This window comes from Acyrthosiphon pisum, chromosome A1 (assembly GCF_005508785.2).
Source record: "Acyrthosiphon pisum isolate AL4f chromosome A1, pea_aphid_22Mar2018_4r6ur, whole genome shotgun sequence".
NCBI lineage: Eukaryota > Metazoa > Arthropoda > Insecta > Hemiptera > Aphididae > Acyrthosiphon > Acyrthosiphon pisum.
The window spans coordinates 153,598,845-153,610,595 of record NC_042494.1 but is presented as its reverse complement, the minus strand read 5'-3'; the positions used below and the strand labels follow the sequence as shown (position 1 = coordinate 153,610,595).

The following is an 11,751-nucleotide window of genomic DNA, read 5'->3' as shown; positions in this document are numbered from 1 at the left end:
TAAATAGAAATACATTTACATATATATTTATAGAAACAAAACATACATAAATATATATATACGTATATAATATATTATATTTACTTTTATGTTTTTTCCACACAATTATATCAATTACTTTAAAAAATACATTTATATTATAAGATAAATGGGCTGGGTGCAAAAGTAATATTCACAGTTCTAATATTTACAATTTTTTCTTTTTTTGAAGTAAAATATAATAGTTATTATTCATCTATATTTTCAACAAAATAATTTGTTATATGAAAAAATTCATTTCAATCTGCTAAGTAGGCCTTAAAAAACTGTCAAAAAAAAAAAAAAAAAAAAAAAAAGGAAAAGTTTAAGGTTACTGTAAAAAGTTCTATAAATCAAAATTTAGTTCGGATATATACAGCACTTGTGTCATGATCACTGTAACCTAAACGTTTTGCATGTTTAAATACTTCATTTACGCTGGCCGTAACTGGACAAGGTTGTTCCAAAACATCTGACCAGTTTAATGATAAATTTAAGTCCTTTTGAATATGTTTTAAAGCTTGATGAGTTTGAAAATTACCCATCATCATAGCTATAATTTACAGATAATATTATAATTAATATTAAATCAAATTAAATATAAATTAAAATGGACATACCTTCTCCTTTTTCTGCTAACAATGGACATCTTAATGAAGTCAGTCCTAGAATTTCTAGCAAAGATTGTTGCGGTATCATAGCTCTATCAGCCAGAGCCATACCTTCAGCTAATCCTGCTAGAGTTACCGCTTTGATAGAATGTAAAATCAAATTCATTTTTGTGGCTGCACCAACATCACCTAGTAAACAAATAGAGTAATATTAGGGAAATTTATATGATGAATCAATATAATATATCTATATACCTAGATACATTGATTTATCAGAAATTGCACAAAACACTGATTTACAATCAGCGAATAAAGGCTGATCGCCAGCTGTCAAACAAATTAATTTCCCCTGTTCTGCATCTGATTTACTTCCTTGAATCATGGCTTCTAAATAACGCCCGCCTCTACTCAATATAGCCTGTAATAAGGAGTGATACATCATAATAAAATAAATTGTAAAGATTAAAAATCATATCATGATATTTGCAATAAAAATATTTAGTATGTTGTTAGCAACAAACCTCACAAATATCTTGAGATGTTTCTGGATCAATACCAGTCATTTCAACATATCCTTTGGTTTTATTTATTTCGGGAAGTACACCACAATTCCCAAATACCATCTGTAAAAATCACCAAATAGTAAATACAAATAATTATAATATATAAGAAAAATGATTAAAATCTTACATCTTTAGCAACTTGTGGATCAGAAACACAAGAAAATATTATATCTGCATCTCCTATAACATCTGATGGAGTTAATGCAACTTTGGCTCCTGCTTCTACAAACTTTTGACACTATAATATCAAAAAATATACATTTGTAATTAATAAAAGAACACAAAGTTAGAGTAATAAATAATAATTTATTAACAAAAGACCAATGTCTGCTTTTATTGTTGAGTTATAATTATCATATTTTATTGGAATATTATGTTGTTTTGTAACAATACCTAAACAATGATAATTTTTTTAAGTTTATTTTAATTTAATTATAATAAAAGTTATATATATATATATATCATAAACCTACTTAACCAATATCTAATACAGGAATAACATGATTAGCGAAAGACGGTTAACTAGTTGCCATAAACAGGTCTATCAATAATCTAACACTATTTATCTTTTTAGAAATCACTAGTCTTAAAATGTCAATATGCTATTAAAATGTTATTAGTAAGAAGGCTAAATATTATTCAGTAATAAAATATAATAGGTACAATATACAAATGTGTATAATATTTAAATGAATTAAAAATATTAAAATAATAGGTATTATTTGATTTTCACAAATATTTTTTATGATTACATTACATAAATAAAGACTGAGAATAACACATTACACCATGAAACAAATAATAAATTCATTATAAATTTGATGGAAATGAATAAGGAAGAATATGTTATGTGAGGTTATGCTTATAATAAACATAACCTTACCTAATATTGCATCCATGTATAATGTATATACATGCAATATGTTAGGTAATACGTATAAACGATGTAGAAGTTAGTATACTTCTAATATAATAATTACAATAATATAAACGGGTTTTGATAATTTGATCCTGTCTTACCAATGGGTAGTTGTATTTTTTAATACTAAAAAAAATGATGGTTTACAATACCACAACCTATAGTCTAAGATAGATAGATTAACCAGCGTAATGTACCGACGCCACTATTAATAATTAGATCATTAGCCGCTGAAATATATAGAACTATTTGATGTAGGTACAAATATATAATTCTCGAACTTCCACAACGTTGTGTATAAAACAGAACAATGATAATACGTGTTTAAATAATAATATTGAATTTAGTGTTAATTGTTGATTGTAAACAATAAAAAAATTCCGTTTAAATATTTAATTAAATACAAAACTATAAATACTGCAGCAGATTGCAGATAACATACAAACGTTTAAGTTATGAACTGTATAATAGCATAATAATATGGTGTTTTTACATACGGTGTTAGTCGATAACAATGTAATTATATTTTTACGTAAGTTAATTTAATTACATAACATTTCACATTAAAATTACTATTAATATAATATAGTAATGTCACGTGTTTTAGTCGATCGACTTCTAACAGATTACGATATAAATTTAATTTTTATACTACAACACACTTATACAGACCACGTTCCTAATTAATTGAACGCACACGAAAAACTATATAAATAGTTATAAATAATTGAAAAATATCATTGTACAGTTGTAAGTTGGTTTATACAAACCAGTGTGGTTAGTGGCTATAAAATAGGTAGTACCAAGTAAAAGTACGATACTATTATGCAATATATTAAAATATTATGAATGTTTTAAAACTATTAAAACTGTTATAAGTTTTATTTGATCCGTTATTATGTGTTAACAAACGATTTATTATTAATCAGCGGTAACTTGGAGCATTGCAATTTGACATAAATCGTTCGGTTCGTGTGGTTCGATTTCAAATGTATCGAACCTAAAAAGTGGGTTTCCACTATACCGTATAATGTAACTTATACAACAGTTGTATACTGTATAATTCCAACCAATAGATAGAACGGGTTACCAAAATTTTGTTATCTACGGAAATACCTATACGAAACATTATGTTACACGGAACGGAGTAATGGAAACTCGAAACTCGGCTAATTGCATAGTGTTCTGTTGTGGTTAATGGTTATTACTTATTAACAGTCCTATAAAGTATTTGAGTAAAAGTATTCAAATACTTTTTTAAGTATTGAATAACTTTTTAAATACTTTCAGCATGAAGTATTTTGAATGGTATTTTAAATACTTTTTGGTATTTTTTTGTTTTTTATTTCAAATTTTTTATTTTTATTCGAAATAATTGGTTGGAAAAATATTATTGTCAACTACAACAATAGAATAATAGTTTTATTTAATATTCTGTATTTCTGTGTTAGCCGAAGCCCAAAGGTTTGTGAAAACCAGATTTCTAAAAAAAGTTATTGAATATTGAATAACAATATTCCCTATAAAACTATTAGATAACAATTAGATTACCTACTACCTATGTGTTTATATTACGATAATTAGAAACCCACTTTAAAAACCAAAAGTATTTGAGTAGTATTTGAAATACTTAAAAAAAAATGTATTTGAGTATTTACTCAAGTACTTTTTAAAAGTATTCTTTACAGGACTGCTTATTAATGAAAGTATTTGAAATAAAAACTACTAAAATATATTGTCACTGAGCACTTTAAATATTAGTTAATACCAAATTGAAAATACCTACGTAAAGAAAATTGTGTTAAAATAATAAATTATATAAATTCTGATCTAAATTATAATATATTATATTTGATATTATCTAACCTAACCACCTAACCTTTTAAACAAATTAGGTTAAATGATAGACAATAGTTGATGGGGATAACCTTGACCGGCTGAGGAGCTGCAGAAATCCAACAAATTAATATAAACTTCTGTTATATTTGATTAACATTTTGTTTACCAGAGGCGGTTTGAGTATACTGTTTTTGGTGTACTGCACCACCAATATTTATAGGTGGGTGGGTGGGTGGTCTTGGTTGAGTATGTGCTTACCGCAATGTTTAATTTTAATGTTTAATAAAGTTATTAAATATTTAATAAAGAAATTTAAAAATTTCGTTTCTTAGTTATGACCTGTAGTCTGGCTTCTCGGTTCTTTTACGCGCAAAACCAATTTTGTATTTTTTTTTACATTTGTAAGACGGAGACTACACATGGGGGTGTAAGCGTCCTTTTAAGTGAAAGAAATAAGTGTTTTTTTGATCGATGGATAAAAATTTCGTTTTTATAAACATTGATCGAAGAATCACCAAGTCTTTTTTTTAAGTTTGACGAGAATCAATTAGTATTATACCTAAAATTTCACAGGACTCAATTCCTAACAATATATACATTAAAACAACCCGGGATTCAATTTGTCCTAATGGTTTTATTGGGACTCAGTTCGTATGCAGCCGATCGATCGCAATTCGTTAAGGTCCAGATTTAGTATAAAGTTTGAGTAACACGCCCCTTGCTTACCCCACATTGACATTTAATTTATGAATACGCTACACCATATCACGTGATTAACTAATCGTAAAAATATTCCAATACTAACCTTGCCGATTACAATATCATAATTCTGTACTCGTGTTTTAAAAATGTGCAGAAATTATATAGACAGTGGTGGAAGGCAGCGTTTTGCCCGTCGCGGAACCCATGAAAGATGTCCGTTCGTTGCACTTCGGCTCTACACAATAATAGGCATAATAATTATGCCTATTATTGATCTGTTTTTACCCTGCCATTTAGGGGGGTAAGTCATAAGTGGGTGGTGAGTTGACGAATATACGTCGAATTATTTATGATTCCTTTAAAAGTCGATGTTTTTAAAACACAAGTACATACTCGCCTACGCCCTACTGTCGGTGTATGAATGTTTAAATGAATAATGACTATTATTTTATTACGATTTACGACGCGCCGTTCTGCCACTATATACCGCGAGGGTCAAGCAGCTGCGGCGACTCGGGGCCCGCCAAGCGGGTCTGGCAACGTTGTTCCAAGCGGTTTGTTGTTGCCGCGAAAAATAAGACAATAAAACTATAGGCAAGTTTCCTATGCACCACCGCTATAACGTGAACCGCGATTTCCTGAAAACATTTTTGTCTCGGTATTCGCGGTTCTCGTTATAGTACATCGAAAGCTTTTAAGATCATTTGGTCAAAGCAAAGCAGCTTTAAAACTGATTATTTCTGATTGATATATTATTGATTATGAACCGGTTCATCTAAACGATTCAGGTTTCAGATTTCTTATAAAAATATAGGTATATGAATATTTTCTGAAAAACATCGAAATCTAAGTGTTTGGTCATTCAAAATGATGGGAAAAATATCACTTGGTAATAATCATGTTATTATCTATAATTACGAATGTACATAAATACAGCTGCTGCAGTTGATATTATCTATTCGATCGTTAGGTGGATTAAAAAATGCGCAACCCGTTTCTCGATGCGCATAAATTAAAACGATCGTTAACTACAGTAGGTCTCTCTTGTTCGACGACTGTTGTTGACGGTTATTAATCGCTGCTGGCACGCGCACGACAGTGCACCCACGGGACGGCCAGAGTACGTTGGCAACACTGAGTCATCAGAGAAACTACTGGCTGCGGAGCGTTTAACACTGTCGTTCGTCAGTACTCAGTATCCGTGAAATATCGTTTCAAACATTACGCGGCCTACGACATTTTATGATTTTCGTTATTTTCACAGTTTGTCCGAGTAAAGCGTCCAACAACTCGGAACAAATGAGATCCAACCGCCATATAAAACGCATTAAAAGGTAAAAGCACAAAACGTATTTTTCAACAGTACTCATTGTCCGCGCCACACAATCGCGACATCGTAATGTTTTCCGAACAGATTCTTATTGTATACGAAATGTTGTTTCAGATAACTCGAAAATGGATTCATTAACGATTATTTTGACGACCATCATACTACAAAAGCTCACGAATGCGTTGGACGCGGCGGCCACCGTGTGCGATAACGAAATGGCTTGCAAATGCGCCAACAACACAGTGTCGTGCACGACACTAGAACAAGATGGAGCGTTCATTCTTCCGTACGGAACACAAGTCGTACATTTCGACAACGTTCCTATCGCGATCGTCAACAACGGCACGTTTGAAAATGGCAAGCTACTGCGAGAAATCACATGGGTGGCGAGCAAGATAAAATTAGTGGAGGCATTGTATCACAATGATCTTAAGTACTTAGATTTATCTAGAAACGATATTTTTAAACTGTCAGATGATACATTCCACAACTGCCTTCGTTTAGAGTACATAGACCTGTCTGACAATCAACTGAATATTTTATCAGACAATTTATTTTTACACACTAGCTCACTGGTAACGGTCAACTTAGAGAAAAATCATTTTAGTTCAATATCAGACAACTTGTTCAAACATACTATTAATTTGAAAAACCTTAGTATAGGCAATCCAAATTTATCTTTACTAGATACAAATTCAATGGCAAACTTGTACAATCTGGAATACCTTAGTATTCAAAATTGTGGAATAAGAAATCTCAATCAAAGTTCCTTTGGTGAACATAATATGTATCTATATAGTGTTATACTAAATAACTGTACACATTTAACATCAATTGACAACAATTTCATTAGTTCTTCGCCAAACATTAAAATTATAGAAATTAACGACTGTGGTACAATTGATTTCTTACCACCTAGTATTGTTTCTCTTAAGAACCTACAACATTTACGAATGTCAAATACAGAACTTCAACCAAATTGTCAAAATGGATGGTTTAGCCAATGGTTCAATAATGAAACAACTACTGTAGTTGGTTATGAAAAGTATTCAAATTTTATTGAATCACTGAATGAAATTAACTGCCCACCAAACATATACTATACAAACAGTCCTATTACACTACAGTTAACCAAAAAAGGAATTATTAATTGTATGGCTTATGGAAATCCACTTCCATCAATTACTTGGTTAGTGCCAGGTGGATTAACATTTCACGAAAATAAACAAGCCGATATAAATATATCACACCATCCAAACGTCCATAACTGGGATCTAAATCAAATAGTTAGTCAATCACTTATAACTGACAAAAATGGATCTTTACATATTCTACGAATGCTAAGAACCCATATTGGTAATTATACTTGCTATGTATCAAATAAATATGGAAACAGTTCCAAACTAGTGGAAGTACATCTAGACAGTGAAGTATTTTTCAGTATCAAAATAAATGCACTGTTATTAGGAATATCGTCAGCACTAGGATTTTTAATGCTAACTATACTATGTTGTGCTTTCAAGCTACTATTAATAAGGTAAGTATTGAAATAAGTATTTTTTTTATTTATTCTAAATAATGTTTATGATATAATTTACAGACTGAATTGTATAAAAAAACGGAGTCAACAGACAGAAACAGAAATGGGATCTACAGAAAAACCAAACATTTTTCCAGCAGATGTTTAGTTGTAAATAATTGTTACATGAAATTGTCTTATGGTAATTTTTTTTATTTTACCTAAAATTAGTTAAATATATTATTAAAATAGTACAAAAATAAACTGTAAAAATATTTTTTTAAATAATTTTACAGACTATTTTATCAAATCTTAAATATTAAAATTTATTGAATAAAATAATATTAATGTAATTGTATGCATTTGTACTTAAACTTCATAACATTATCAAGATTATGAATTTGAGAAAAAAAACCGAACGTTTTACAGTTAACATTTCACTAATAGGTAATTCAAAATATGTTTTAGTATGAAGCAAAAATGAATTAAGTAATTAAGTTTTAATAATTGTATTATAAAATAGCATAAGTATTATCATTGTTAGTAAATTTATATATTAAAGTTATAAATACCATCTATAATAGAAAAATTATTGTTATTTTGTTCCATTTCACAATCAATTACATAAATAATATTAATTATAAGAATTTATACCTAGAATCTAAATTTATAAATTATTATTGATCATTCAGCAATTATTGATAGAAATAAAAAATTATAATATCATTATAAGATAAATAATAATCTAACCTGACAAGAAACCATACAACAATAAGAAGATTATAGAATTAATTAAGGTTTTTTTATGCTTCACAAAAGGTTGGGGTATATTGGGCTATTTTTGTTTTAAAAAAAGGTTCCAAATTCATAAAGTAAAGAATTGTAAACTCATAATATTGGTGGTATTAGTATAAAATTAATTAATATTATAACTTCATGATTTCAAGTAAGTTAACGGCAATATTATATTCTCTGCAGGTCAATGTCAGCTAGTCCTACTGACGGAAATGGAATTAAATTGGAATCTACCCTACAATAAAGAAAGTTGTGTATGTAATAAATAATAATAATAATAAAAAAAATGTTATGTTGTTTAATTATATTTTCATATTATTGTCTATTGAATTTTGTAGATTTTTGTATTATTTTTGTATAATAAAATAAAATAAGGGATATTAATTATACTAAATGAAAAATAAAATGATTTTCATATTCTCTACAACAATTGATATCCAATAAGTATTATAAACTGATAATCAAAATGACCTCACTAAAAAAGTTATTTGATTTAATATTCATATTTATTAAGTGTTATTCAAAAATATTAGTTTGAATAGTTAGATAACATATTATTCTAAAAAAACAGGAAGTATATGACCTCTGCTGCACAGTAGTTGACAGACACATCAACTTTGAACAAGTCATTGAAATGTATGTGTTAAATTTGAATTCATTGATAAATCATTGCACGAGAAAACATTCTGAGTGAGATTATATGTCAGCCATCAAGTATATTTTATGATACATTTATCTTGCTATCATAATAATTTAATTAGTGATAAAGTACCTAAGTTGAATTAACTTTTGTTGAAAACATTGCATTTCAGAATGTCATTGTGTATATAAAATATATGTTAAGTTTAAGTTTAAAATTTGTTATTTTTTGTTTAAACATCATCCTAAGACCTTTCCTAATTTCGTCCAAATTTAACTAAAATGTGTATAAAAAAATTGTGTTTTATATTTTTAGGTTATTGTATTAACTTTGTGTAAGGAACTTAGTATTCAAATTTAAATTATATAAAGCTTAGCTATATAGATTTAAAATTATATAAATTGTTAACTATAAAAAATATATATGAATTTGAACTTATTTGAAAAAAAAAATTGTATATTGCCTGTGTAGGTAACTCAAATGTTTATATATTTATATATTTAATTTTGTCCAAATACCTGTAAAAAGAACTGTATTAAATAATCTTCGATTACAGTATAACCTTGTTATGAAGAACCTTTTAAATTTTCATGGTTTTGATAAATATTATAAAAATTGGTAATTGAAGAAATGTGTATGTATCCTAAATATTTTTGAACTGCTAATGTAAAAATATATAAGGAACCATGAATTAAATTTTTTGGGCCAGAAAAAAATATCAATATAAAACTAAAAAAGGTGGGTAAGTGGGTGTCGCTCTACTGTACAGTAGGTTACAAGTGAATCACTGTAATAGATGATGTTAAATTTAAATTCAATGATAAACATCATTGTATACGAAAAACAATTTTGAGCGAAGACTGTCAGTCAGAGTTTATGATATTACTAAGCATAATTGATGATCAAGGTGTATTGATAAGGTGTCGTCACTTGTTTGAAAGCTTGATTGTAAATTTTACTACAGGAAATCGTCACCACCGGGAGCACCATAATATGTCCTAAAGAGGCCGAAAAACAAACACCAAAGCCATGAATGAACTTATCACCAAAGCCAAAGAAAATTTAAAATATATTATGATTTAAGGAATAAAATTCAAAATTTTTCATTGCATAATGACTTCTATGTTCTAAATTATTTGTATACATGTATTTAAATACTTTCTTTTTATCAAATACAACTATTAATATTATTAAATATAATTAACTAAATTGTCATTTTTAAATTTCCTATTACAAAAAAATATATGAAAAATTGTAAGAGTTAATTCACTAAATTATCATACATAATGCTTTCAAAGTGTTAGAATTAACAAATAATAATTATTAATTATTATTAATATATTATTTTAAACAGTGGCGTAGACAAAGGCGACGTGGGGTCAGACCCCCCCCCCCCCATTAGCTTTATTTTTTTGTCTTTGCTTACATTATGTAGTATGAACTATGATGTAATATTTTGTCATATTATGATCTATCGAGCTATTGAATTTTGACAGTTTTGTCAACATACTGAATACTATTATAATTTTATTTTCGTTTATTTATTGCAAACTAAATAGTAATATTTATTTGGTCGAAATGGTCGATGACGATTGACGACTATGGTTATACTTTATTATAATTTATAGCTTATCTTATTATTTATAGAGACCTGAGACAACACTATATAGTATATATAATATATATATTATATAGTATGTATGACGTATATGGGCTCGACTAAATGGGCTATACTTCCACAGTTTCACCATTGTCTTATTCTGTAGTTCCACTGTGTGTCTGTGTTTAAAATTTTGATCGGATATTATCATTATTAAGTTATGAGAAATCATTATCGCCACGGCACTATACGGGTTTAGTTCACTGCGTAAACATACAACTAGTTTAACTGAAATCTAAAAAAAGAAACACTCGTGGGATTACTTATTGATAATTGATTGCACCTATCAATTATCAAAGAGAAACAAACTTTATAATTATTGTACCCGCATTTACAAAATCGACAGTACTGTCAGACGTCTGTGCAACTGCAGCATTTCGTATACAGAGTATAAAGTTGTATTTTACTAGGTACCGTAGAAAAAGGTTTTGAGAGGTTGAAGATTTTCCAATTTTCATCTCCCATTTAGCTGTCGTTTTTTTTTATCCCTCCCCTTTCAGAAATCATATCTACGCCACTGATTTTAAATACAATTCATTATACTTGTACTAGTATTATACTAGTATTCATGGTAACCTATGTGTTACCAAAATGCATATATTTTGAATATCTTTTTATAAGCATTTATTACTCAGTTGTACCTATCACCATTGATATATTCATATTATTTATAGTATATTATAAAATCATTGCTATTACCTATATACTAAATGGTTGATAGACTTATATGGTCATCCTAGATCAGTGCTTATTTTCTTTAGACTTTAAGCGTTTATGGAAAAAGTTTAAATACTTAAATTTTAATACTATTATTAATATTTTTCAAAAGTATATTAAAACATTAATTTATTATACATTTTAATAATTTATCTGTTTGAAATAGTACATGTAATTTTAGTATAAACATAATTTAGAAAAAAACAATTACGATTAAGGGGGCCTTGACAGTTTTAACATTAAATTTAGGGAGCCTCATGTCAAAACAATTTGAGAAGCACTGTACTAGATTATGCTGTAAAATATCTAAATATATATAACTATCTGTCCCGGTAAAAGATCATGTTTGTAATGTTGCATTTCAATTTAAAAACTTCATATACATTTTTCTAACATAATTTGTAGTTATTGAAGAAATATATAAACAAAATTTTTGAC

General features: G+C 28.1%; 2 protein-coding genes across 3 annotated transcripts in view; one reads left to right on the top strand and one right to left on the bottom strand.

Moving 5' to 3' along the window:
• Nucleotides 1-200: 200 nt before the first annotated feature.
• The window catches only part of LOC100162738 (putative oxidoreductase GLYR1 homolog), a 22,072-nt gene continuing 10,521 nt past the window's right edge, over nucleotides 201-11,751 (bottom strand). Inside the window, exons 8-13 of one of the 2 annotated variants that reach the window (XM_016802323.1) lie at nucleotides 1,320-1,430; nucleotides 1,151-1,252; nucleotides 885-1,047; nucleotides 639-818; nucleotides 396-571; nucleotides 201-305 (exon numbers count right to left, since the gene is read on the bottom strand). In XM_016802323.1, coding sequence (XP_016657812.1) covers nucleotides 279-305; nucleotides 396-571; nucleotides 639-818; nucleotides 885-1,047; nucleotides 1,151-1,252; nucleotides 1,320-1,430 — 759 coding nt within the window. In that variant the 3' untranslated portion in view covers nucleotides 201-278. Of the gene's footprint in view, nucleotides 306-336; nucleotides 572-638; nucleotides 819-884; nucleotides 1,048-1,150; nucleotides 1,253-1,319; nucleotides 1,431-11,751 lie in introns of those variants that run through there. The other variant, XM_008182226.2, reaches the window with a different exon arrangement.
• LOC100160705 (leucine-rich repeat-containing protein 15) lies at nucleotides 5,503-8,697 on the top strand. The gene is made up of 4 exons (XM_008182225.3): nucleotides 5,503-5,986; nucleotides 6,097-7,519; nucleotides 7,583-7,703; nucleotides 8,480-8,697. Exons 2-3 carry the CDS (start codon nucleotides 6,108-6,110, stop codon nucleotides 7,668-7,670), a joined length of 1,500 nt encoding a protein of 499 aa, XP_008180447.1. The 5' UTR covers nucleotides 5,503-5,986; nucleotides 6,097-6,107; the 3' UTR covers nucleotides 7,671-7,703; nucleotides 8,480-8,697.

Bases quoted from the DNA above. Each gene is read 5' to 3' on its own strand.
- LOC100160705 (XM_008182225.3), top strand. From the start codon at position 6,108: ATGGATTCATTAACGATTATTTTGACGACCATCATACTACAAAAGCTC. The intron at 7,520-7,582 runs GTAAGTATTGAA...TATAATTTACAG, and splicing joins TTCAAGCTACTATTAATAAG to ACTGAATTGTATAAAAAAAC.